Source organism: Sarcophilus harrisii, chromosome 6, assembly GCF_902635505.1.
Source record: "Sarcophilus harrisii chromosome 6, mSarHar1.11, whole genome shotgun sequence".
Classification (NCBI taxonomy): Eukaryota; Metazoa; Chordata; class Mammalia; order Dasyuromorphia; family Dasyuridae; genus Sarcophilus; species Sarcophilus harrisii.
The window spans coordinates 190,105,104-190,131,287 of record NC_045431.1 but is presented as its reverse complement, the minus strand read 5'-3'; the positions used below and the strand labels follow the sequence as shown (position 1 = coordinate 190,131,287).

At 35.0% G+C, this 26,184-nt stretch overlaps 1 protein-coding gene across 4 annotated transcripts in view; it reads left to right on the top strand.

The window, feature by feature from the left end:
- Positions 1–26,184, top strand: part of MAEA (macrophage erythroblast attacher) — a 142,797-nt gene that overhangs the window by 12,025 nt on the left and 104,588 nt on the right. For all 4 annotated transcript variants that reach the window (XM_012552408.3, XM_003773451.4, XM_031943995.1 and 1 more), the window contains exons 2-3: positions 19,401–19,583; positions 23,985–24,188. In XM_012552408.3, the coding sequence (XP_012407862.1) occupies positions 19,401–19,583; positions 23,985–24,188 (387 nt within the window). The remainder of the gene's footprint in view (positions 1–19,400; positions 19,584–23,984; positions 24,189–26,184) is intronic.

The following is a 26,184-nucleotide window of genomic DNA, read 5'->3' as shown; positions in this document are numbered from 1 at the left end:
AGTTACTTTAAATGGAATTTCTCTTTGTAACTCTGACTGTTGGATTTTGTTAGTGATATATAAGAATGCTGATGACTTATGTGGGTTTATTTTATAACCAGCAACTTTGCTAAAGTTGTGGATTATTTCTAATAACTTTTTAGTAGAATCTCTGGGGTTCTCTAAGTATACCATATATCATCAGCAAAGAGTGATAATTTGATTTCCTCATTGCCTATTCTTATTCCTTTAATCTCTTTCTCAGCTCTTATTGCCAAAGCTAGCGTTTCTAATACAATATTAAATAGTAACGGTGATAGTGGGCAACCTTGTTTCACTCCAGATCTTATTGGGAATGGTTGCAGTTTGTCTCCATTACGTGTGATGCTTACTGATGGTTTTAAATAGATGCTGCTGATTATTTTAAGGAAAAGTCCGTTTATTCCTATACTCTTAAGTGTTTTTAATAGGAATGGATGTTGGATTTTGTCAAATGCTTTTTTTGCATCTATTGAGATGATCATATGGTTTTTGTTAATTTGGTTATTAATATGACCAATTATAGTGATAGTTTTCCTAATATTGAACCATGGGTGACAAATTTAAACGAGGAGGTTGACCCCTGACTTTTGAGAGATTTTGATAGGGTGAGTGAAGCATTTAAGGTTTCTAAACAAGGGCTCATCATGCTGAAAATAGAATTACAATCACAATCAAATGATAGTTACATGGTGGGAAAACACTGTAAATGCAAAGACTGATTTAGGTTCTAGTGAAACTGATGCTAAATTTTTGGATGGAGTCCCAAGAATTGAAGGGCTTCTTGAGAGGGAAGTACTTAAGGATGGGAGAGATGTTCTAGAGGGAAAATCTTTACTTCCAGCTCACCATTCACTCAGCTGCCAAAGTGACCTTCCCAAGAAGGAACAAATATGCCATGGTGGATAGATCCTGGAGTCAGGAAGAACTGAGTTCAAATCTAGCCTCAGACATTTACTAGCTGTGTGAAAAATGGGCAAGTCACTTAGCTGCTGTCTTCCTCAGTTTCCTTATCTGTAAAATGGGGATAATTAGTATCTACCTCAAAGTTGATATGAGTATAAAATGAAATAATTGTTAAACACTTAGTGCAGTGTTTGGCACATAATAAGTGATATATAAAGTTTATTATTATTATTATTCCTCTTCTCTAGAATCTGTTGGGGCACACCTTGAAGCCTGGCATTAAGGCGCTCTTCTGGCTGCTTCCTACTTGTCTTTCCAGCTTTATGTTTGTACTGACTTCTCTTAAGGAGCTTCAGTGAACTCCAGCCAAACTGAATTGACTGTACAGTGTTCCCCAGACTCATCAATACATCTCTGCATTAAATTGATCATCACTGATGCCTGAAATTTCCTCCTTTTCTTTCAAGGTTCAGTTCAAGTGTAACCTCTTCCATTAAGCCTTATAAACTCTTTCCTCCCCCCCTCCCATTTTAGTATTCTTTCTCCCTCCAGTTCAATTATGTTCACTTATGTGTAAAGAACTGAGGTTGTAGCTGATGGGGGGATGTGAAGATACAAAAGAAATAGTTCTTGGTCTCAAGATGCTTACATTCTCTTGGAGTGGTGGGAAAGGACCAGAGAAGTTTTTGAGGGGGGCAGTGGCACCTGAACTGAGCTTTGAAGCAAGACAAACTGAGAGGCAGGGAAAGGGAAAGAGCTATGACATTCCAAGCAAGGAAGACCACTTAACTGAATGCAGGAGTTGAGGGTATTAACTTCAGGAAGCGACTAATCAGTTTGGCAGAAAGCAGAATTTGTCATGAGGAATGGTCTGAAATAAGGCTGGAGAAGTAGAAGCTAGATTGTAGAGGGCCTTAAATGCCAGCCTGAGAAGTTTAGATTTTATCCTGAAGGCTTTGGGGAATTACTGAAGGTATTTTAGCATAGAAACAACATGGTCAGACTGATACCTTTGTAAGACTATTCTGATAGCTTTGGGGAGAATGAATAGAAGGGAGAAAACCAGAAAATTGGGAGACCAATTAAGAGACTGTTAAAGTAGCCAATTTCAGAGATCATATAAATACTAAGCTTGTAATTGACAAGATAGATTAAAGGAATTTTATAGATTGGAGAGCTGTGTTGGAGACAGAACACAAGGCTTGGCAATTGATTGAAGGGGAGTGGAAGCGGAAGAAAGGAAAGTCCATGATTCTGAATCTAGCTAACTAGGTTTTATCTCCAAAGATAAGGGAGGACAGAGAGGTCAGTAGTATCCAAAGCCAGAAGCAGAGTTTGAAGTCAAAGCAGTTCATAGTATCAAACATGAAGAAAATTTAGGAACGAAGAAATCATTGGTAACCTTGGAAAACTGTTTCAGTCAAGTAGTTGGTGGAAATCCAGATTGTAAGGAACTAAGAGGTGAATAAGTGGTGGGAAAATGGAGGCGGCAAACATTGATACTTAGTTCAAGAAGTTTGGGAGTAAAAGAGAAAAGCGAGGAGGAGGGTAGAGGTTAATAGTTTGAAAGTTTGTCAGGGTGATAACAGAATGATTTTGTTTATTTTGCTTTAAGAAGCATGAACTTCTGAGCATGTTTATAAGCAGGAAAAGAGGCAGAAGCTTGAGAAAAGTTAAAGATGATAGTAAGAAAGAGGGTGACAGATAAAGCAAGTTCCTTAGGGACCCTGAAGAGGATGAGATAGAGGAAACTGGTAAAGTGCATTGGTCTGGTCAGGAAGAACTTTTCCTTTAAGACTATAGGACTATAGATGAAGAGTTTGAAGGGATCATCCTTCTAATCTCATTTTACAGATAGGAAACTGAAGGCTTGGGAGTTAAAAGTGTTTTACAAGACCACAATTAGTAGTAAGTGTGTCAGAATTTGTGTCTATGTCATCTGAACCAGAGCTAGTGATCTCAAGAGATAAGATAGAGAAAAGGAGTTGAGGATGTTCAGAGGGATTTTTGAGAATAGGGAAAAGAATTGATGTCCTTAAGAACAGGTGTGACAATAATAGTAAGGTTGAGTTTGATCTGTATTTGAAATTCTACTTTGCTAATTATAGTATGAACTGGAATAATCAGTTGACATATTTAGGCCCAAGTTTCTTCATCTGAAAAATGAAGGGATTAGAAGATGACCTCTGAAGGCCATGTCACTTTAAATAATTCTCTCAACAGAGTAGAAAGTTAGAAAAGGTATTAGCAAGTGTGGCCTGAGAAGGGGTGGGGGAAGGGAAATACACCTCTCTCTGTTTATACTGACAGAAATCTAGTCAAGGTGTTGATTTTGCTGGATTTTTTTTTTTTAGTATTCTTTTTAAGTCTTTGTTGTAAGGGAAGGCTCATCGGGTAGAGATATTCAGAAATGAATATAATATAACCAAAGGTATACATTAAAAAGGGAGAGGGAATTATATGGACTTGAAGAGAAGAAAAAGAAGTTTGGCCAAGCAGTAAATGCTAAGGATCCATTTTTAAGGAATTTTTAGTGGCCTCAGAAGTAATGCTGTTCTTCCTTCAACTATATGTTCAGCTGGTGAGTAAAGTGGACAAGGGAGATGATCATGTGACTCGGGGTTGGGGATTAGCTAGAGAAAACTATTACAGAACAACAAAGGAAGAAAGTTGATGGTGAATAGCTGTGTGTATAATTAAGCTGGTCAATTAAAGGGTTAAGATTGGAAAGAGGAAAAAAAGTGAGGCCAGAGGAGATATTTAAAAAATGGAGAAGGATAGGTATGGGGGAGGGAAGGAGGGAGGAAGGGTTGAAACCAAAGGCAAAAGTAAAGATCTGAAAGGAAAGTTTTAGGGTTGCTTTAACTCTGTATTTTCTCACCCTCCCCATACCATCTCCTTAGAATGTAAACCACTTAAACAACTAGGGACTATTATTTTACTCTGCATCCCTATTTTTTTTTTTTTTAATTTAATAGGCACGTGATAAAAAAAAAAATCCTTAAAGAATATTGACCGTTTTATTTAACTTAAGTATACTTCATAGGATGTTACCAAGGGAAAAAAGTCTACAGATAAAAACTGAAATAGATACGCTTATTTTCTCTCTCTCTCTCTCTCTTTTTAAATTATAACTTTTTATTTACCAGATATATGCATGGGTAATTTTTCAGCATTGACAGTTGCAAAACCTTTTGTTCCAATTTTTTCCCTCCTTCCCCCCCACATGGCCGGTAGACCAATACATGTTAAATATGTTAATGAGATAAGCTTATTTTCAACAGAAAATATTGAGCAGAGATGTAAGGCCCTTTGTCTAGTATATATCTGGAGAAACTGAAAAGACTTTAATTTGGGTAGCTCATTTCTGTTAGTTATCTAAAATTCTGCATACCATTGTGATATAGTAGGTAGTCTGTCCCAAAGTTCTTGAAGTTAGGGAGACTGGGCTTTATTCTCTCCCTCCCTCTCCCTCCACACACACACACAGCTTATTCTCTCTCTCCCTCCACACACACACACACACACACACACACACACACAATTTACTCCCCACACACACTGTTTAACCCCAGGCTAATCCCTTCTGTGTGCCTCTGACATACTTGTGAACCAAGGTTTCTTTTGAATTTTTATATTTCATTTTGTGTAACAAAAGAATTCGCAAACACTTCACAAAAGTCACAGAGGTGATAAACTGCTATTTTAATGACCATCATATTTTATTTCTAATTTCTTACCTAAGGAAAACTGCTTATTGACTATGATACCATCTAAAATTCATGTAAATACCATTTTAATATCCAAAACTCATAAGCAGACTGTTGTAGTTCCAAATTCAGGCACTTCATTGACTGTGCATGCTCTCTTCATTCCTTTTTTTCATACTTTTGTGGTTCTGGGCCCATATATTTCAGATTTCTCATTCTCCCATTATGTTCATCCCTGTCACAGAGTCTTACTCTGTTCTGTTATAACTGGCTAAGATTTTTAGTCTCCTCCTACTTGTATAGAAAGGAATGCTAATGAAAAGGTGCCTTCTGGCTTCTAGTCCCTGGTGTCTCAGGTTTGGCCTAATCTCACTATTACTTAGCTTGAGATTTTAGGAAACCCTCAGTCAGCAGTCTGCTTGGTTAAGGAAATATTAGGCCTCTAAAGAGCTCAGAATTGAGCCAAAAAAATCTGCATTCTCAGGCTTTATTTAAGGAGGAAATAGTTGGTAATACCTAATCTATATATGTTGAGAGGCAAAGGCCTTTTGTCTTCATCAGCCCACGAATCTTCAAATAACTTAGCGAACTTTTTGAATAGAATCTAATTTGAAACTCGGGCATGAAGGCATCCAACATACATGGTATTGTCAGTACTTAGTGTCTGTTGTACTATCCTGTAAAAAAGTGAAGTTTTTGAATCTTTAAGATATGTGAGTGTTTCTTCTCCAAGATTCATTTATTATTTCTCTTTATCACTTATGAAATAAGTAGCCCTCCAGAATAGAATTTCCTCTGAGGCCCTAAGAACTTGGGGAGCAGAATGGAGCAAGACTCTACAGAATTTTTTAGGGATCTATAATTTCTTTTCATATGAAACAGTCATGGAAGTAGCCCTTTTATGTGGCATAGGATTTGGGAATTGCAGTTTTTTTTTTTTTTAACCACTATCTATAGATATTTAAATTATGCATAATAGAGCTAAATTTTAGTCTCCTTGGCTTTTACTTTAGAGGTGATGATAACAAGGATAAACAAGCTATGATTTTATACACATAGTCTCATTTGTGCTGCTGTACTTATTCTGCATTGTGATATAATTTGACTGGACAATGTTTAGCATCACTTGATTGGGCTCTTTCTCCCTTCCATTCTTCTTGCACACTACTGCCACATTAATCTTTCTGAAACACGGTTTTATTTTGTTACTTGTAATCATAGAATCCTGTATTTGTCAAGAATCTTACAATTAGGTCTAATCCAGTACTAAAACATTCTGCAACAAGGCACCTTCTAGTTTCCCTGCAGATCTCCAGGGACAAGGGAATTCCTTTCACAAATCTGTCCATTTCATTTTTGAAAACTTTAATTCTTAAGAAGAGTTGGTCCATTCAGCAAAAATAGCCTTCCAAATAAATTCATCCTATTTAGCCTTAGTTCGGCCCTCCTAGGCCAGATAAGACAAAGTTAATCCCATAGTTCCGATGATCAGAAACTCATTCTCCACTGCCTACAGAATCAGCTTCACTTTCCTCATCCTGATAACCAAGACCCTGTGCACTTTGTCCTTTACCCACCCTGCTCCTATATTTACCAGCACAAAATGTAAGTCAGCCAGTTTTATCTCTTCAGTATTTTCTGAGTATATAAATAATAATATAACTTGCATTATTTTAAGACTTTGAAGTACTTTCCATACAAAAAATAGGTAAGATTGATAAAACAGAGACCATTATCCCCATTTTACAGATGAGAAAACTTGAGGATGGTCAGGGAGAGGAAGTCCCTTGTCTGCAAACAACAGAGCATGTTAATAAAAGCTGGGACCTGAGCCCAGATCTTCTGACTTTAAGATTGATGCTCTCTCTGCTCTCTTGAACTTCTTTTTCCATTTATTTTCCTTATAGAATATTTCTCTTTACTCCATGTCCTCTTTTCCACCAAATTCCATCTTATAAGACTCGGCTGAAGCACCGTTTTTTCCCTTACCATGGCAGCTCAGTGATCTTTTCCTCAACACTTGTGCTGCTTGTTCAAGCACCATGTTGGCCTTTTTAAATGTCTGTGTACTGCATGTGAAAGTTAACATTTCTTGAATGTCTTTTTTTTTTTTTTTTTTTTTTTTTGCAAATTCTATTTTAAGATTCTTAAGGGTATGGTTTGTATGTTAGACTTGATATCATTATAAAACCAAAATAATTCTTATTATCTAGTACTGCTGGAAGGAAGGTGTTGAGAGAGGTGAATCACTAATGTAGGAAACACCTCTGCCTGGATAGATGGAGATTGATAAAATTTGATCTCAGATCAGACTTCTCTGACTTTTTTGTGTGTTTTAGATCTCTTTGGCAATGTCAGGAAGCCCAGAAACCAGCTCTCAGCATTAGGATTTTAGATGCAGAAAGCATTTTATATAATGTTCTAAATGAACAAGTTATCACATAATTTTGAAGACAAATTCCTGTGTGTGTTAAGAACTCCTCTCCTAGAGGATTGCTTGGGGGTAACCACTGATGTCCCCAGAGCCACAGTCAGAAACAGGACTTGAACCCAGGTGTTGTGTCTGAGTCCAGTTCTCTTTCCCTGATGTTTTTCTGCTACTAAGTACTTCCCCAGAAAATACTGATTTAGCCTCTCTCTTTCTCTGGAGAAAAGGACAAAAAACTAAATAACTTTCTAAACAAGATGATTGGGATGTCTACAATTTGCTAAAGAAAAAATTGCAAAAGCACCCTTTTTTGCCAAATTATTAATCCACTAATAAAAACAGTTAGCAAAATGGTTTATAAAATGGAAGCTGTGTTCTAGTCATAAATGTGAATATTAAAGGTCCTTCATATGCCAACAATTGATTAGCTACTAAATACATATATTAGAATTGCATGTAGTAAAATATTCTTTGAAATGCTGTATAAGGTGAACAATTCCCTGATTCAGCTTATCTATTCTAATTATGTATACGTTAGTGAGGTGTACTGCTGTGTTTATTTTGAAATGGGAATGATGCCATCCAATGGTTCTGGTGTGTGTATAGAAATATTATCTAACAGTAAAATGATGATCCTTGAATTTTTTTCCCATGAATTTGCTGAGTTTTCTTCTTTCTACAGATATTGTTTAATTTATTTAAAATTTGGCAAAGCTTTGGTTACAAATATTACACTTTAACAATTTTCTATTCCATTTGGGGGGTGGAGAGTTTTCACCATATGTTAAAAGCTGGAACAACTATTTAAAATCAATATGTTTGCTTAGAAGAGTAGCTTGAACTTAATAACAGGAAAGGAATGCATCTATACAAATATATAAAGTAAATCCAAACATATGCTGTCAAAATCTGGAAAAACAAAGTTGAAATGCTTTATCAGCAAACATTTTTAAGCACCCACTGTGTTCAAGGCAGTGTGCTCAGAATTACTGTATCTGAACGTGCTCCAGGGCTTATTCCTTTTTAAATAAGTTATAATTGATATTTTTTATTATATTACCACAATCTCCCAAGTACTCCTCCCCCCATCCCCCTATCCCTCAGTCATTTCATATAACAAACAGTATTTTTTTTAAGAGAGAAAAAAAAATTTTTTTTGATCTTTCCATTTACATTGTTGTAATTACTGTGTGTATTGTTTTCCTGACTCCACTTATCTTCACTGTACAAATAAATTTTCATACAGATCTATCCAGGTTTCTTTATATTCATCATACACATATTCTATTGCATTCGTATACCACTATTTGTTTAGCCATTCCCCAGCTGATGACCATCTACTTTGTTCTTTGCTGTTATCAGAAAAAGAAAAAAAAAAGTTACAATAAATATTTTGGAGAATATGAGGACTTTTTCCTTATTGTTAATCCAGGGCTTATTTTAATTGAAGGAATCCATTTGGCATAAAGAAGGGATGCATTTGCTATGCTGTGGCTCCATCATTAAGCCTTAATATTCACTTGAATTTATTACTCATTATCATAAGAGTCTGAGCTTTAGAGGACATCAGGGATCACTTTACAGGTGAAGAAACTGAGGCCTGAAAGAGTATGTTACATCCAAGTGACAAAATTGACACTCCAGAGCCAGACCTCTTTTCAGTTTACTTTTCATTGACAAGTATGGCATTGTACCATATAAATATAAAACATTATACTATATAAAACATAAAAAATTAAGACATTCAAGATGAAAGAAAAATGCTCTAGTGATTATATGAGTAATTGAAACCATATCCATAAACTTATGCTATTACTGATTAACATTTCAAAAGAGAATTGTTATGATCTTAAACATGTTAATATCATTGCTCTTATATGAACCTTTTAATATTCTTTGCTGTGTATGCATAGCATGTATAAATTTGCTGTTAAACTGTTGTCTTTACATATTGCAGTTGGTACATTTTTTTTGTTTCTGTGAAATTTCCATAGATCTCATTTCTTTGAAATTCTTCAAATTCATTTTTTCTGCTGTTATTCCATCACATTCATATAGTTTCCTCATTCTTTTTAAATGACTATTGACTTTTATTTCCAATCTTCTACTGTTACAAGTTGAGTTATTTGAATTGAGGATTGACCATGGTAACACCAGCTTGTGATTCCTGCTACTGGAAGACTGAAGCTAGTAGATCACTTGGGTTTAGGGTAGCCATACTTAGTCCAGGTCCAAAATTGTGATCCTTTAAGAGGTTGGCTCACCAGGGTGCTTAAGAAGCAAACTGTCATTATCTGTCATTCAGGTAACACTTATCAAGCATCTGCTTTGTGCCAAATACTGTGCTAAGGATTCAGAGAGGCAAAAAATGTTTTTTTGTTGTAAAGGAATTTACAGTTAAGGGAGACATAATGTGCATGAACAAGTTCTGTACAGGATAAATTGATGGTCTTAGAGAAAAATCTCTAATGTTAAGAACTAGGAAACTTCTTGTAGAAGGTAGGACTTTAGATGAGATTTAAAGGAAGCTAAAAAGGAGAGTTGAGGAGGGATAGCTTTCCAAGTGAAAATGCCTGAAGCCTGGAGACGGAATGTCTTATGCAAAGAACAAAAAGTAAACGAGTGTGACTGGTTCACAGAACATGTGGATTAGAATGAGAATAAGAAGAATGGAAAGGTAGGAAGGGGCAAAGTTTTATGAAAGGTTTTAAAAGTCAAACAGGATTTTTTTTTTTTTTTTTTAATCCTGGAACTATAGGGAGTCATTGGAGTTTATTGAATGGATTGATATTATCCGACCTATACTTTAGGAGGATCACTTTGACAGCTGAATAAAGGATGGATTGGAATTGGGAGAGACTGAGCCAGGGAGACTCACTAGCAAGCTAAAGCTGTAGTTTAGTAGTGAGATGATGTAGGCCTGCACTAGGGTAGTAATAGTGTTAAGAGGAAAGGGGAAGTGAGAAGACATGCAGTATATATGCAAGAAATGTTATTAATGTAGAAATAACAGAACTTGATAACTTAGTAGATGTGTGAGTGAATGAGAATTTGATGAATCAATGTGATAATGTAAGTGGTAATCCTGAGTGATTGGAAAGATGGTGGTGCCTTTGACAGTATTAGGGAAGTCCAGCAGAAGGGAGGGTTTAAGAGAAAGATGAGTTCACATTTGTACCTTTGGCCACACTCCAATAACACAACTATCTCAGCAGACTGACTAAAAAAGGTGAAGGTAACTGATAAGCCTCAAACCTTTTGGTGAGTTAGGGGAATGTTTACTCCAAGCACATGAAGACTTTCCCTGGTAGAATGGGCAGATGAAAATAATTGTTTCAACAACCATGAAGGTGACTGAAGCAGGTGCTATGGAAGACTTAGAACTTCATCAGATATCAAAGATAACAAGATCAGATATCAAAGATAACAAGATCACCCATTGCATCCTGACCATGTCAGTCATCTGGTTATTTGTCTTGCCACTGGGACTGTGATGACTCTGAGGGAGAGCGTGATGATGACATATCATTAGTCTCCTTTAAAAATGAAGGGCAAACAAGTTACTCTTTTATACTGGATTAAGTTTTACTTAACCCCCTTTAAAAAAATTAAAACCCCACCTGGTTAGTGCTATTTTGGCCTTAACCAAGTCAATGAATATTTGTTGAGCACTATTGTATGTAGTGTATTCTGCTGCGTGTTTAACTTTCAAACTTTTTCTTACATAAATTTATTATTTCTCTCACATTTTACATTGAGTAGAACATTTGTATTCACAAATTTCAAAGTTTAATTGGGTTACTTAACAAACTGAAGTATGGACAATTTGGTACTATGAATTATAAGAGGGATATGTGTCTGAAGTTTTTACAATTGATAATTGGGGTTGATTTAAGAAATAACTTCTTTTCTTCTATGAGATAAGCTATTTGACTTATAAGTTTCTAAAATTAGAGAACTTGAGGCAAGAAATGGGTTCATTGTAGAAATGTTTGAGACTTAGTAAATACAACTCTCATTAAAGTAGCCCAAGCACTGACATTTAAGATGATCTGTGACACTGAAAAATTATTATTAGTATTGCCTTGGAGTTCCACTTGTTTTATCCTTGTTGTGTTGAAGGGAAACTTGGAATGGAGAAAAAGTATATTGCAAAAAGATAAGGAAAGAAGCATAACAAATCCAATATAGAGCAAACAATTGAAAAAGGAAGGATGAGTAACTTTAATTGCTCTTAATGGGAGAATTTAAAAAATCAGATGAGAAGATGATGAATTAGAGGAGCAGCTATGCTTAAGTGTAAATAATTTCTGTGTTAGCCACAGGAAGATAAAATAAGGTAGTGTCTCTAAAGGCAAGATACAAGATTAAAGGTGCTTTAATGAATATAAGATGAATACTGCATTTAAATTCATTTCAACTTGGATCATAAATCTGTTTAGGGAAGGAAATACAATGAATACATTTTAGAACTCCCAGGTAGCCTTTGTAGAAATTATCTATGCTCTCTATTAATAGTAGAATAAAGAAATTTGTAGCTACATTTCTGGGGATAGCTGAGAATATATTATTATAGATAGAGAATAAGTGATTTCAGTACTTTTTCTACATATATGAGTGAGGTGAGGATTTAGAGCAGAGGTTCTTAACTTTATTAGTGATTTGAACTCCTTTCACAGTCTTGGTGAAACCTATGGATCATTTTTCAGAATAATGTTTTTTAATGGAAAAAATATGTATTCATAGGATTACCAGTGGGATCAATTATATTGACATACAGCTATCAAAATCTTTTTATAATACATTCCTGACCCCAACTTAAGAACTACTAGTTTAGAGAAAATGGATAAGATATGTAAATGCAACAGTATATGAAACTTCAGAGGGCCTTGATAACATCTAAGATATTTCTTATTAAATTAGTAGGAAAGGGATTCTTCTTTGTAATTACTTTGTGAATATTAAGATTGTAAGATTTGTCTTGGAGATTAATCTCTTAAACGCATGTGTTTTAATAAAGTCAAGTAGAGTTGAGGAAAGCCTTATTTAAGTTTCAAAATGAAAGTTCAAATACCAGTTTCCACAATCTGACTACATTTTTCCAACTTTCTCACACTTTGTTCAGTTGTTTTCATTTGTGTATGACTCTTTGTAACCTCATTTGGGGTTTTTCTGACAGAGATATTGGAAGGGTTTGTCATTCTTTCTCCAGCTCATTTTACAGCTAAGGAGCCCGATAGGACTAATGACTTACTCAGGGTCATATAGCTAAAAAGTTGCTGAGGCTAGATTTGAACTATGGTTTTCCTTACTCCAGACCCAGTGTTCTATCCACTGCATCACCTAGCTGTACCTTTATCACACCTCCTCTCTCTATATACACCTCATGTTCCAGCCAAAATCTAAAATGTATATAGAAATACCTAATAGTGATAATAATAAATCATGATAAGTGATTGTAATAAGTTAGATGCCTTAAATATACATTGTAACTATATTTTATAATAGACTATTTCAGAATACAGAATAGTAGGGAAGACCTGGGAAACAGAAGATTACTTTTAATTACATCACAGTATACCTCAAGCAAGAGGCTTTAATTGAAATTCTTTTGCACCTTCTTTACAGACAGGAGAAGAGCTTTGAAATCTTTTGGGATAATAACCTGAATTTAGATTGGTCTGTTGGCAGCTGAGTATTTTACATTTCATCAGAGGATGAAGTTAGCAACTTCAGATGCCAAGATCTAGAGACTAATTTAATTCAATTTGTTTGGTGGCACTTATTGTTTATGGTGATGGTATTTGGATCTGAGACATAATGACTGTACTTGGAGCAAACTGACATGAAAATTAAGAGGTGTTATGTCAGTCCTTTTTTAAAAAATGCTTTTGAGTGAAAGAAATACTCCCATAAGCAATAAACATATTAAATACCTGATAGAGTACTTCAGGCACTTCTATCTGGTTACTTGGATGATTCACTGAATATTCATTCCTACTTCAGGGAAATATATAGTGAGCAGAGAATAAAGGAACAACCAGCTCAAACTTGGGTAATTAAAAAAGAACAAATAATATTTCAAAATCTTGGGAAATGTTATGCAAAGTGCTTTAAGTGCCTTTTTTCATTTGATCTTCACAGAAATAGCATGAATATTATGTGCATTTTACAGATGAGGACATCAAGAGATGACATAAGTTGCCCATGGTTACACAAATGTAACTACCACATCAAGAGTAATACCTTAGGACCAAATTTGTTAAATGAGGAAGTAGAAATGTGCTTAAGAAAAAGTTGAAAAGAGACACTGATCAAATATATATAGCAGAATTGATAATTTTGAAAGCGCACTCATTTCCAGCATATTTGAAGGGGAGATTTGATGTTATAACCAAAAGAGTCTTGTCAAGAAGACATTAAAAACTTCTGATCTATTATACAAGAAGATCTCTCATACCAAGCATAAGCATAGACTGGACAGGAATGACTAGATGTCATTGTCTTCAGTGGTTTACAAAAACTAAAAAAACTCAATTTTTTTTTATATTTTCCCCCTACAATTTTATCTGTAAATGTTTTTTGGGATGACCTGGCTTAAATGGGTTTCAACACTTACCTTTCTGCTCTTCTTTGACACTACTTGTAATCTTACATTATGTTCCTCTTAAAAGTTCTGTGAATGAGTTTGTATTCTGTCTCAGGAATTGTCCTTGGCTGTCAAAACATCTTCACGTGACAAAGATAGAAATGTTTGTGAGCCCTTTTTATTGTCATCTTCTGGTGATCCAATAACTAATTTCTTTGTTAAATTTCTATGGGAAATGATTATTAGAATTAATATTTTTCTATTCCCATATTTTTAGTTTGTTGAAGTTAGGCTTAGAACTCCTTTTGCAGGGGTCTTGTCTTTATCATTTTCCTGGTTTTATTGTTTTGACCTTTGCTCTAATTATTCAGCCATTTATTTGACCAGACCTGAACAGGTAATTCAGAAATTACTTCCACATTGGTAACCAGTCCTTTTCCTGTGTTAACAGTATTTCATCTTTTTATATCATTCAGTATTTGTATGTCCAGTTCTTTACTATTTTCTTCTTAAAATATTTCTTATATTTGATGTGCTGCTTCTGAACCTTGGCTATCACTATTCAAACCCCGTTGCTCATTTCTTACTCCCATTCCATTTCAGATCTATTCACCCCTACTACTGTGCTTTCTAGAAGATTTTATGCAATCCATCTTGAAGCACTTTACTTGAGTTCTGTTCCCTTCTGGTGTCACAGCATCCTTACCTTTCTTTTCCAATACTATTCGTGCTTTCTTTTATATTTTCCAAATTGCTGATTATGGTGGGAATGTACAAATATTTCTTGCTTCCTGTTAATACCTTCAGACCCTGACTTAGCCACTATCACCCTATAGTAATCTCTTTTTCTTTGAGATTCATTCAGTTCATATTAATCATCCAATCAGGAATCTGCTAGCTGTTACTTCCTGAACTCCTTGCTTTCTCAAGGAGTTCAATGCCTAGCTCACGTTTTTTCTTCCTCAATTCCTGTTTTCACAGTAGGACATTTCAACATGCCTGTTGAAACTACTTCAAACACTTAACTTTCCATTTTCTCCATTTACTCATTTCTCATGACCTCCTCTATCTCAGCTGCTCCCAGATATAGTTAATGCCTGCAATCTGACCGTTAAACAAAAGTGTCCCACTTCCATGTTTATAAACTCCAAAATTCCTTTTTCTTACTATAATCTTTGAATGCTAAATCTTTCCCGTGATATTATGACCTCCAGTCTTGTTGCTGTTCAATGTGGTTACCAAGTACCTCCATTGTTCATTTCTTTCACAGACCATTATCCCTATGGAAGCTGTGTCTTCCTTATCTCAATCCCTTGGTGAACCAGTCCAACTATACATTTTCCTCTATCCTTGAATTTATGCTCTGTTACTGATGATGCCTTGTTGGTACTCAAGTCTGGATTAATCTCACTATCTGCTGCTGAATATAGTTTGAGAAAATTGAAATTCTGCTGACTGGTTCCACTACAAATCTGTTTATGTATTCTCAAGTGGACTTGCACAGCAATCATTATGACTCCTTAATCAGTTGGTTTTCCTCGTCATCCCAATGGCGTTTCCAAACTTTTTCATCTCTCTTCAAAAACCTTCTCTGGCTTCCCCTTCTCCTTGGATTTTCATGACCCTCTCCACCTGTCCTGATCTATATCTGGCATGGACCCACTTGGCTCTAGAGAAGGTGAGGCTTATGATCTTGCACAGCCCTCCCTCATTTAAATCCAGTGCATTTGCATGTCATGGCATCAGTTCCCTGATGTCAGCTTGTCTTTAAAAATATAGGTCGTTTGTGAGTAAGCTGCTCTGATCCCAGGATCAAGGACTAAGCGACAAGGTTTCTTTTTCCTTCCCTCCTCTCCTTCTTCCCTTCCTCCTTCTCTTCCTTCCTCCCTTTCTCTTTCCTTTTCTTCTTCCCTCCTTTCTTTTCTCTTCCCTCCCTTTCTTTCCTTCCTTCCCTTTCCCTTTCTCTTCTTCCCTCCCTCTACTTTTCCTTCCTCCCTTCCTTTCTCTCTCCCTTCCCCTTCCCTCCTTTCCTTCTTTGTCCCCCCCACCCCACCCCACCCCCCCACCCCCAGGTAAAAGAGGTCATTCCCTGCCTCATTTCTTATCTAGCCTTAATCACTGAATGGGCCTTGCTTCAGTCAAACTGAGGCCTCCTAGAGACCTGAGCTTTAAAGGCCATGGCTTCCACTGCATCCAGGGCCATCTCCAGTTGTCCTGATTGGGACCTAGATGGCTCCAGAACAAGAAAGTGAGGCAGGTGACCTTGTTCAGCCCTCCCTCACTTAAATCCAATTTGCTTTCATGTCATGGCATCACCTCCCCTGATGTCGTGGTTCTCTTTAAGAATGAAGGACAATCAACAAGTCACTTTAATTTTCACAAGGTCTTTCATATAACTACTTCATTGACAGCTACCACTGTCTAGACTATTGCAGTAGTCTGCTGATTGGTTTTCCTGTCCCAAGTCTCTCTCCACTCTGCTGCCAAAGTGATCTTCCTAAACCATGGATCTGACCATGTCACTTCCCTAATCAGTGAACTCCAAACGAGAAATTCTCTGCTTGGCTTTTAAAACAACCTATGCCTTCTCACCTTTCCAGTCTTTTTATACTTTCCTCTCCTTTTTGTACTCTGAATCTATGACACTGGCCTTCTTGCTTTTCTTTGCACAAGACAATCTCCAATAATGTATTTTCACTGGCTGTTCCTTGTTGTGTTTTGTGAGAATATACTTTGGAACAAGTTCTCCATCCCACCTCCAAATGTAATAGTTGGTTTAGTACATTTATCCCCAAAGTTATGGAAAACAACTTAATAGTGATCATGCTTGTCATTTTAAACTTTTGCATCTTTATTGTTATTATTATTATTTGGATTACTAACAAAGTTGAGAAAGATTCTTTTATTTCATTAGCTTAATAATACCATTAACTGTAATGTTGGCCTCTGTCACTCCCTTTCCATCCCCACCCCCCAAGCTGTGGCAGTACAGGCCTGAGGCAGTTTTTATTGGTGTGTTTATCCTAGTGCCTATAGTACAAAGCTCTTGGTGCTTAGGCCCTTGAAACTTCAGTGATGAGTTGCCCCTCCGAAGTGTGAATTAGGTGATTGTCACATACTCGAGTAAAGAGATGATGGATCTCTCTCTCCAGACTTTAACATGATCCATGAACCCAAATCCCTTCCCTGGTACATAACCTGCAAAAGCTTCTACACTGCTGTCATTGTTTTTGAGAGACCAGACCTGTAACTTTTGGGTTAGGATGAGGCACTAAAGCAGCATTTTCACAAAATTGCCAGTACTGAGACTTGGGGATTGGGTGGGGGTCGGGCTGGGATACTCCTTTGTGGCAGAAATAAAGTAGTGAAAGAGCCATATATCTCTGTCAGTTATAAACTTTTTTTATTTTCTTGTTATTTAAACTATTTACGACGTAAAAATAAAAATGTAGGAGTTATTATCTGAAAATCCTGTTTATTTTTCTGTTCTCTTGGTGTTGGCAAGAAAAAAAACTGCCCTTCTGTTGTCCTGGAATCATTAACAGTCAGGGTTTAAGATGGAGCAGTGGCAAAGACTCGAGTCTGATTGGGAGTTATATGAGTTACTACAGTGCCACAATGTGTGGTATGGCAAACTCAATTCAAAAATACTCAGAGATATCTCAAAGTGAAGAATGGAAGTTTTATTAGGATCTCAAGAGAAACAGTCTACTCACTGGACTTCTCCAGTGAGGGGAGGCAGTGATCACAGAAATTAAAGGCGATTATATAGTCATAACCCACAAGAATCCATGACCCCCTCCCTTCCCCTTATCTGGTTAATTTTCACCTGTTTAAATGGAAATAGCACAGGTTTATTAAATTCTAGACAAGCCGATATAGTCGGCTTATAGCAGATATATCTAACAGAATTTTTGGTGGTCAGTTTCACAAGGTTTACAAATGTTTGTGGATGTGTTTGCCTAAGTTTAAACCAAATTCAGGTTATAGGTTCAATCTACCTTAGTTAATAATTTTATGAGAAACCATATAATCCCCCACAATAAGCAAGATTTATTTAAAGATAAGTAATCCGTCCAGCTAGAATAACCCAGGAGATTTATTTTACCTCAGGCTTCTTCAATCAACAAATAGAAATTAGCCAGTTTGTAGGCCTTTCAAATATCTCCAGGCCATTAAATAGTAAGATTTTTAAAACAGTTATCTCTTAAATGTTCTCTTTTGGAAAGTCTTTGTTCTTCCCAGAGCCTAAAGATTAAGAGACCTTTAGATCTGGAATTATCAAGTGATTATTCTGGGAAGTCCTCAGTTTCCCATTTTACTCAACACCCCTCCATAGTCAAATGTAACAGTAAACTTATAATTCTAAAGTGTTTTTAGATTCTTTTATCAGTTGTACCCTTCTCAGAAAGATAATTGTATTTTTAACATGGGAAAAAAAATTAGATATATTGTGTCTGGTTCTCATGTGTGTTTTGGAGGGACTGAAATTGATACAGTACATCTATATATACACAATTATGATAGAGTGTAGTGAAGAGAGATAATACAGCATGATAATAGTGAAGAGATATAGTACAGCATGTTAGGGTAGACAGAATTTCAACAGAATATTTCAAGAAAGCTGGAGGAGAAAGAATACTTTCATCTGAATGTGATTTTAAAAAAAGCTTAAATCTTGGATAATGTAATATCTAAATTGAGACTTAAAGGAAGAATAGAATTTTTAACAGAAACAAATGAAGAAGGGAGAAAATGAAATTGGTACACTGTTTTGTCAGTGAAGTTGTAAACTAATTCAGCCAGTCTAAAGAGCAATTTGGAACTATGCCCAAAGGGCAATCGAACTATGCATATCTTTTGACACCAGGTCTGTATCCAATAAAAAGGAGAAAAGGTTTTACAAGTGCAGAAATATTGATAACAGCTCTTTTTGTGCTGACAAACTAATGAAAATTGAGGGGATGCCCTCATTTGGGAAATGGCTAAACAAATACAGTATATTCTGTAATGGAATACTATAGAACAAAAAGAAATAATAACCAGGCAGATTTCAGGAAAACCTGGAAATACATCTATGAAGCAATGGAAAGTGAAATGAGCAGAATCAAGAAAACATTGTGCACAGTAACAACAGTTTTGTGTCTTCATCAACTATGGATGCTTAGCTCTTTTCAGCAATATAATGATCCAAGACAATTAGAAAGTACTCATGCTGGAAAATGCTATCCACATTCAGATAAAAAAAATTGATGAACTCTGAATACGAGTCAAAACATACTGTGTGTTTTCTTTATGGTGTTTCTTTCATAACTGTGACTAATATGGGAATATGTTTTACATAATTGCACATATATAACCTATATCAAATCGCTTACCATTTTAGAAAGAGAGGAGGGAGGAAGAAAAATTTGCAGTACAAAATGTTGTAAAAAATGATTGCTAAAAATTGTCCATATCATTGGAAAAAAGAAAATACTACCATTAAGATCAGGTAAAAAAAAGAAAAAGGAAAAAAATAAGAAAATACATTCCAGATGTGAAAAAAGTTTGTGAGAGTAAACAGATTAAGATAGACTACTTTCCTGAAAAGGTACATTTTGAACAAGATGACCTTTAAGATTTCTTTCAAACAATTAAATTACTTGGTCCTGATTGATGGAGATTTGTCTAGTGTGAATATCTTGTTTCATAAAATTTACTTCAGTCATTTTTGCTTATGGTGCATTACTATATGTAACTTTTTTAGGTACCATATGAAACACTGAACAAGCGATTTCGAGCTGCACAGAAAAATATTGACCGAGAGACCAGTCACGTCACCATGGTAGTTGCAGAATTAGAAAAAACATTGAGCAGTTGTCCTGCTGTTGATTCAGTTGTTAGTCTCCTTGACGGGGTAGTTGAAAAACTAAGTGTCCTGAAGAGAAAGGTAAGTGCTGTTTCACTGTTTTTTGGTAGAATATTTTCATGTTACATACTTTATAAAAACCCCTCTCTCCCAAAAAAACAAAATTTGCTGACTTTTTAAATTAAGTTTTCCCCCAAAAGATTGAATTTATAAAAACACACTAAAAAATAAACCCGTTGTTTGTGTTCTTAGATAAGGCCTAATTGGAAGTAGGGGTAGAACCACATTGTAATATTTTTTTTTGATTAGTTTGCAAGATGAAATGATGGACAAGTGGCACTTTCTGTTATGTAGACTTGATTCTAATTTATGGACTCTTACAGTAAAAAACTCAATTCCAAAGAATTAATATAGATGTATATTATAAATACATTTTTAAAAGCGTGTATTAGTCTGCTGAAATGTCATGACTAACATATCCATACATGTACATGCAGTTGGTAGGTTAGGACTGTATCTGTTGAGATGGAAGAACCTGGTGGATCTCAGCATATTTTGTCTTAAATTTTATTTTAAATTTTAAATTTAAAAGGATAATTTTTTGTTTTTTTCTTTTTGTCTAGGATGTGGTAGCTTTAGAGGATGTCAAATATGGCATGAAGAGACTAGGTTTTCGAAGTCAGTGCTTGAACCCAGATACTTTGACCATAATAGATCTAATGGTCTTGCCACCAGGTTTCTCCTAACAAAAGAAGCAAAATATTTCATAAATTAATAGAAATATTAAAAATTTAATATTTTGCTTTGTTCCTGATGAACATCATAACAGTAATAATTTTAGGGAATTTTTGAAGCTGCCTAGGAATTACTCCAACCAAGATACATTTCCACATTAGTGCTCATATATATGGAGTTGATGGTAAAGAATGAAGTAGGAGAAAAGATTGATTAGTTTCTTAGGTTTTTTTTTTTTTTTAAGTTAAGGTATTAGAGGTGAGATAATTAACACTATATAAACTATCCATTTTGAATTCACAGAAAGGGTGATAAAGGTTTCTTTTTGATCAACACACAAAACATGATTTTTCTCTTCTATTATTTTATTATTTTTTGTATATGTATGTTTCAGTTAAAAGTGTAGCTAGAAACAATTAGATTTGATCAGAATTCAAAGTAATAATTATTTGCAAAATAGGAGCAGAAAGGTGGGCCATAATGCATAAAGCTTCAGGAAGCCCAGAATCAGGAAGACTCAACTTCCTATCTGACCTCAGACACTTGTTAACTGTGTAATAATCTTGGGCAAGTTATTTAAGCCTGTTTGCCTCAGTTCCTCATGAGTAAAATGAGCTGGAGAAGGAAATGCAAATTACTCCAAGATCTCTGCCAAGAAAATCCCAAATCTGATCATAACTTAAATGACCAAACAACAACAAAATTATTTGAAAAACAAATCTTAGTTGTGTTTTATTTTTATAAGGTGTGTTAAGTGCATACCAAGATATGAAATGAGTATGTATTAATGAATAGTACAATAGCAGGTTAACAGGTTTATAGAGTGCTCTATGACATATTACCTGATGGAATTTTGCCAGTGATTTGAGTGTTAACCATTTAAGTGAAACTGGTCAGACAGGATTCTTCAAGTTTAAAAGTAGGGTCCTACCATCTGGACTATTCTTTCCAGGGTTCACAATTTTATTAGCTGTTCTTTCACTTAAAGGATTTTTTTTTTAAATAACACATTCCTAACCATACAGATCTTTGTTCCATTTCCTTCAATAAAGTATAATGCTTTTATATAGTCTTCATACAGTTCCAGAGTTGAAGTTGATAAAATGAGAGCTGGAAGCCCATACAGAGTAGGCAGTGAATGCCAGTGCTGGGCATTGAATTGGGCTCATCTAACTCTTTAAGTACATCACACTTCACAATTGCACCATGCATGATTGCAAAAGAAACCTAATAAAGAAGTAAAATCTTTCTATAAAACTTCCCATGGTATCTACCAAAGATAAAATCGACTGAAAGAGAAGGATCTAAGATGTTTGATTCAAAGCTTCTCCAACTAATTCAGAAGAGTCTTACAGTTGACAAAAAACCTGAAGCCATCTTCAGGGTAGGAGGGCACGAGTCCTTCATTTGTGGGTACAGCTTGCCTCCTGGCCAGAAAAGCTGAGAAGACTGAGTGTCATGTAACCATGGGAAGAAGAGATCCCAGCCCTCTGACTGTGGGCATTAGGGGGTCACAGAACCCCATTACCTCAGCACTTTTTCACAAGGACTCAAGAAGGGCACTTGTCCCCATTGTATCAATAAGAAATTGCCTCCAAAGGCCATGCCTGCTGGCCTGCTGCATGTATAGAGATGCTCTCAAAAGGCTACTGCCACTGCCTTTGCTCTTATTTCTCCTGATAAAAGTTAAGATGGATAGAATTGAAAATCTTATCAGCTTTATTTATGCTTTAGGACATTCTTGTTGACAGGGTCCTATTTCCATTCATCTAAGGAAAGGCCAGTTTTTGCTAAAATCTACTTTAAACCTGTCTGCTCATACTAATATTATTCCAGCCATCAACAATTCCTTGAATCCCTGCTTTTGAAATCTTAGCAGCTTTTTCCTTTGTCTCTTCTGAAGCTACTTCTGATGGCTGGACAACAATGCAAAATGCTTTCCTTACTAGGGAGGACTTACAAGTATCTGATCCTTGGTTCTCTTTCTTTACATAAACAGTTTTCTCAAATTTCAGAAGAAATATCTTATATAATATTTGTTTTATTGCATTATATAAAATTCTAATTTTATTGTTACTGTTGAAAAGGAATAGTGTGCTAAATAAGGATTTGTGATAAAGTAACCTTGTAAGAATTGATGAATTTACAATTTAATTGACAAACCCCAGGTCTAAAATTTATAAAGTATAAGTTATTTAGTCTAGCTTATCTAAAATTGTATAGTTTTCACAAAATAATGCTATTATGTTTATTATCAGATTTTTTTTCTTTTTAAAAATTTATTTATTTGCAAAACATATGTATGGGTAATTTTCTAACATTGACCCTTGCAAAATCTTTTGTTCCAAATTTTCTCCTCCTTACCCCCACATCCTCCCCTAAGTCTAATATATGTCAAATATATTGAAATACATGTTAAATCCAATATATGTATACATATTTATACAGTTATCTTACTATACAAGAAGAAAAATTGAGAAAGAAAACAAAATGCAAGCAAATAACAACAAAGAGAGTGAGAATGCTATGTTGTATTCCACACTCTGTTCCCACGGTATCAGATTTATTTTCTATGCTCAATCTAATGTAGAATTAAATTTAGAGAAAGTGAATAATCCAGATCAGTAACTCTCCAGTTAGGGCTACTGTTACAGAAAATGTGTCCTAAGTTGGAGAATGAATGAGGAATGTAATGACAGTGTATCTCCTAAACAACTGCTCATTCTTTTTTCCCCCCTAAAATAATGTGTGATGGAAGTAGACATATTCTGTTTTTGTTTAATTGTTGGGTTTGGGGGCTTTTTTTTCCTTGACAAGAGAACTGTATTTGGAGTTATAAATTGTCCCCATGTAAAACTATTAGACTTGATTATTGTTATTTATTATATACTTTAAACTCTAAATCTTAATTGTTTTATAAGTTATCTGGCCCTGTATAAGCCAGTTGTAATGAGAACTTCATCTCAGAGTATTCATCTATAAAATGAAAATGAGTCTATTCCTACTATTTACTTCATAGAGTGGTTGTTGTTTACTCACTATGTAAATTTGAGATGTATAATGTAAATTCTTTTAATGGAATTATATTCAGTATTCCATATCTATAGTCCTGCACTGTGTCAAGAAGATATGGAAGTATATCATGTCATTTTCTTGAGCCCTTTTTGGCCATTATAATTAAAATTTAGTTTTTGTGTTTGTTCCACTTATAGTTGTTGGGTATACTATTTAAAAAAAAAAATGCTACCTATTTTATTTTGGAATAGTTTACATAAATCTTTCCATGCTTCTCTGAATTCTTCATACTCATAGTTTAACCCTGTATTATTTTTCTACTCAAGGCACAGTAATAGTCCCTTGCACTAATATACCCAATGGTGGGCATATATTTTGTTCCAGTTCTTAGCTACTACAAAAAGTGCTGCTACAAATACTGAAGTGCATATTGGACCTGTGATTGGAATATTAGATTTTTGTATCATTAAACATTGAATTTTTGCTACTTATACCCATGAATTAATTTGTTTTACTTAAAAATTTTTCCTTGGCATCTGTTTTTGAAAGACTTCATCATATTGACATTTTTGTCTGGCTTTTAAAATATCGAAGAATAGTACATGCTGCATTGATTTTTTTTTTTTTTTTTAAATTGAGTTTGTATAGTTGTGATGACAAGGAGTAAGTGTCATATGTCAATTATATTTCTGATGCCCAGTCTAGCTCTTGTTCTTTGTTCTAACACTGTAGGCAGTTGAATCAATTCAAGCTGAGGATGAAAGTGCCAAGTTGTGCAAACGCAGAATTGAACACCTTAAAGAGCATAGCAGTGATCAGCCAGCGGCTGCCAACATGTGGAAAAAAAAACGCATGGATCGCATGATGGTGGAACATCTTTTGCGCTGTGGCTACTACAACACAGCAGTCAAACTCGCCAGACAAAGTGGCATTGAGGTAAGTGTGTATTTTCCCAAATGATTTGATTTGGAGAAATGATCATTTCTTCAAATTGGTGATGATTCATTAGTTCAAAGCTTCTTAAATGGTAAATCATAGCCCCATTTCATTTAATTGAATGGGGGGATTGCAGAAGCTATCAGCTGTTCGGGAAGATTTAATTCTTTATATAAAAATAAACACATACCAATCTCATCAATCTTTAATAAGAACATGTATACCAAAATAAATTAAATTATGTGTATCAAACAATTGATTTTAAAATAAACTTATTTATAATTTGTTATCAGTAAATGTTGATTTGGTTACGTATTTTATATATCCTTATACCCAATATCACTTAAAATATTCTTGGGTGAAAAGGTGTTACTAGTGGAAAAACATTTAAGAAGTCTTGCATTAGTTAATGCCTCTAGATTAGTTGGGGGAAAAAAGTGGTCATCAGATCTACATCCTTCCCAGAGCTCCGAGCTCTGATAATTAGCTGTTAATAGATACAAACTCTGTTCTGCTTCTTACTCCCTAGCAGAGGAACTACAGAGTTTAGTCAGCTGCTGAATAGAGGACTAAAGTAGTCAGGATGCCTTATTTTGATAGAGTGCATCAGGATAAATGGAAGAATACTTGTTAATGGGACATTTTGATGTCAAGAAATATAAACAAGGAAAATTTTTAGTTCAGTTCTGTGTCAACAGATAGCAAGAAGATGTAGAATTTTGATTGAAATCTTAATTTTCATTATGCAGACATTTAAATTTCTATCTTTGTCTTAGCTACTTGGCCAATCCTTTTCTTGGCTGATTAGATTATTTTAATTTAGAATAGATTGAATACATTGAAATGAATTTTATTGGTTAATTTGAGGGGGGTATGGAAGAATTAAATTCTTCATTTTTCTAAATCTACCTTTTCTTTTTGCTCAGGAGTACTTTTTTTTTAATATAGTAAAACTTTTGATCAAAATACTGAATTAAAGGAGCCAAGATGTGCAACTACAAATTTAGTGGATTTTCTACCCGTATTGAAAATTTTCATATTTTCCTTAATAGTATTTGTAATTAGGTAATTAATTAATAGTGAAAGGATCCTTATCTTTTATATGTATAATGTATATATTTATCAGTAAACTTTTCTCTCCTGCTTTTTTGAAGATTGAGAGTATGTGATTGGATAGAATTATAGATTTTTTTTCCAACATCTGCATTTATTTTATTTCCTCTTGCAACTAACTAGTTGATCAGGAGAGTATTACAATAAAAAGTCTTTAAGTTTTGTTAAGAATTTTATCCATTGAGGTATGATTTATGTTTTGATGTCTGACTTTAAAAATATAATTTGAAAAGGAGTCCATTTTTGTAGATGAAAGATCTGTATAACAAAAAATGGACATTAGCACCATTCTCTATTTCTTTTTTGCTGAGACAATTGTGGTTATCTGACTTACCCAGGGTCACACATCTAGGGAAGTATTAAGTGTCTGAGGTCAGATTTGAACTCAGGTCCTCTGGACTTCAGGGTTTTGTGCTCACCATTCCTATTTCTTCAGGCTACCTAATGTAAGAACATATCTTAAGACATGCTGTACTAGAGCAAATCCAATCAATCTAGCTTTCTGTCTCTCTCTGGGCATTATTACTGTCCATGACATACCTCTGAAAATTAGGAATCAGCTGCATGCCCACCACCATCACTACCATAATAGTAATCCTCATGATGATGAACTTCCCTTATTATTGCATTGTGAATTTGCCCATGACCATTTCAGAACCCTTCTTCAAATACTTATGAATTGGCAGGTATGTAATTTTAGGGTTGGAAACCATTTTACACATCATCTGGCTCAGTCTTTCATTTTACAAATAAGAAAACTGAGACCTAAGGAAAAGGGAGGTGAATTGGTTGGTCAGGATCAAAGCCAGATCTGGAATCTAGTTTAACTGATTCCCAAAGAGATGTGGGTTTTCCTGTTATACCATGCCAACATTAATCCTCT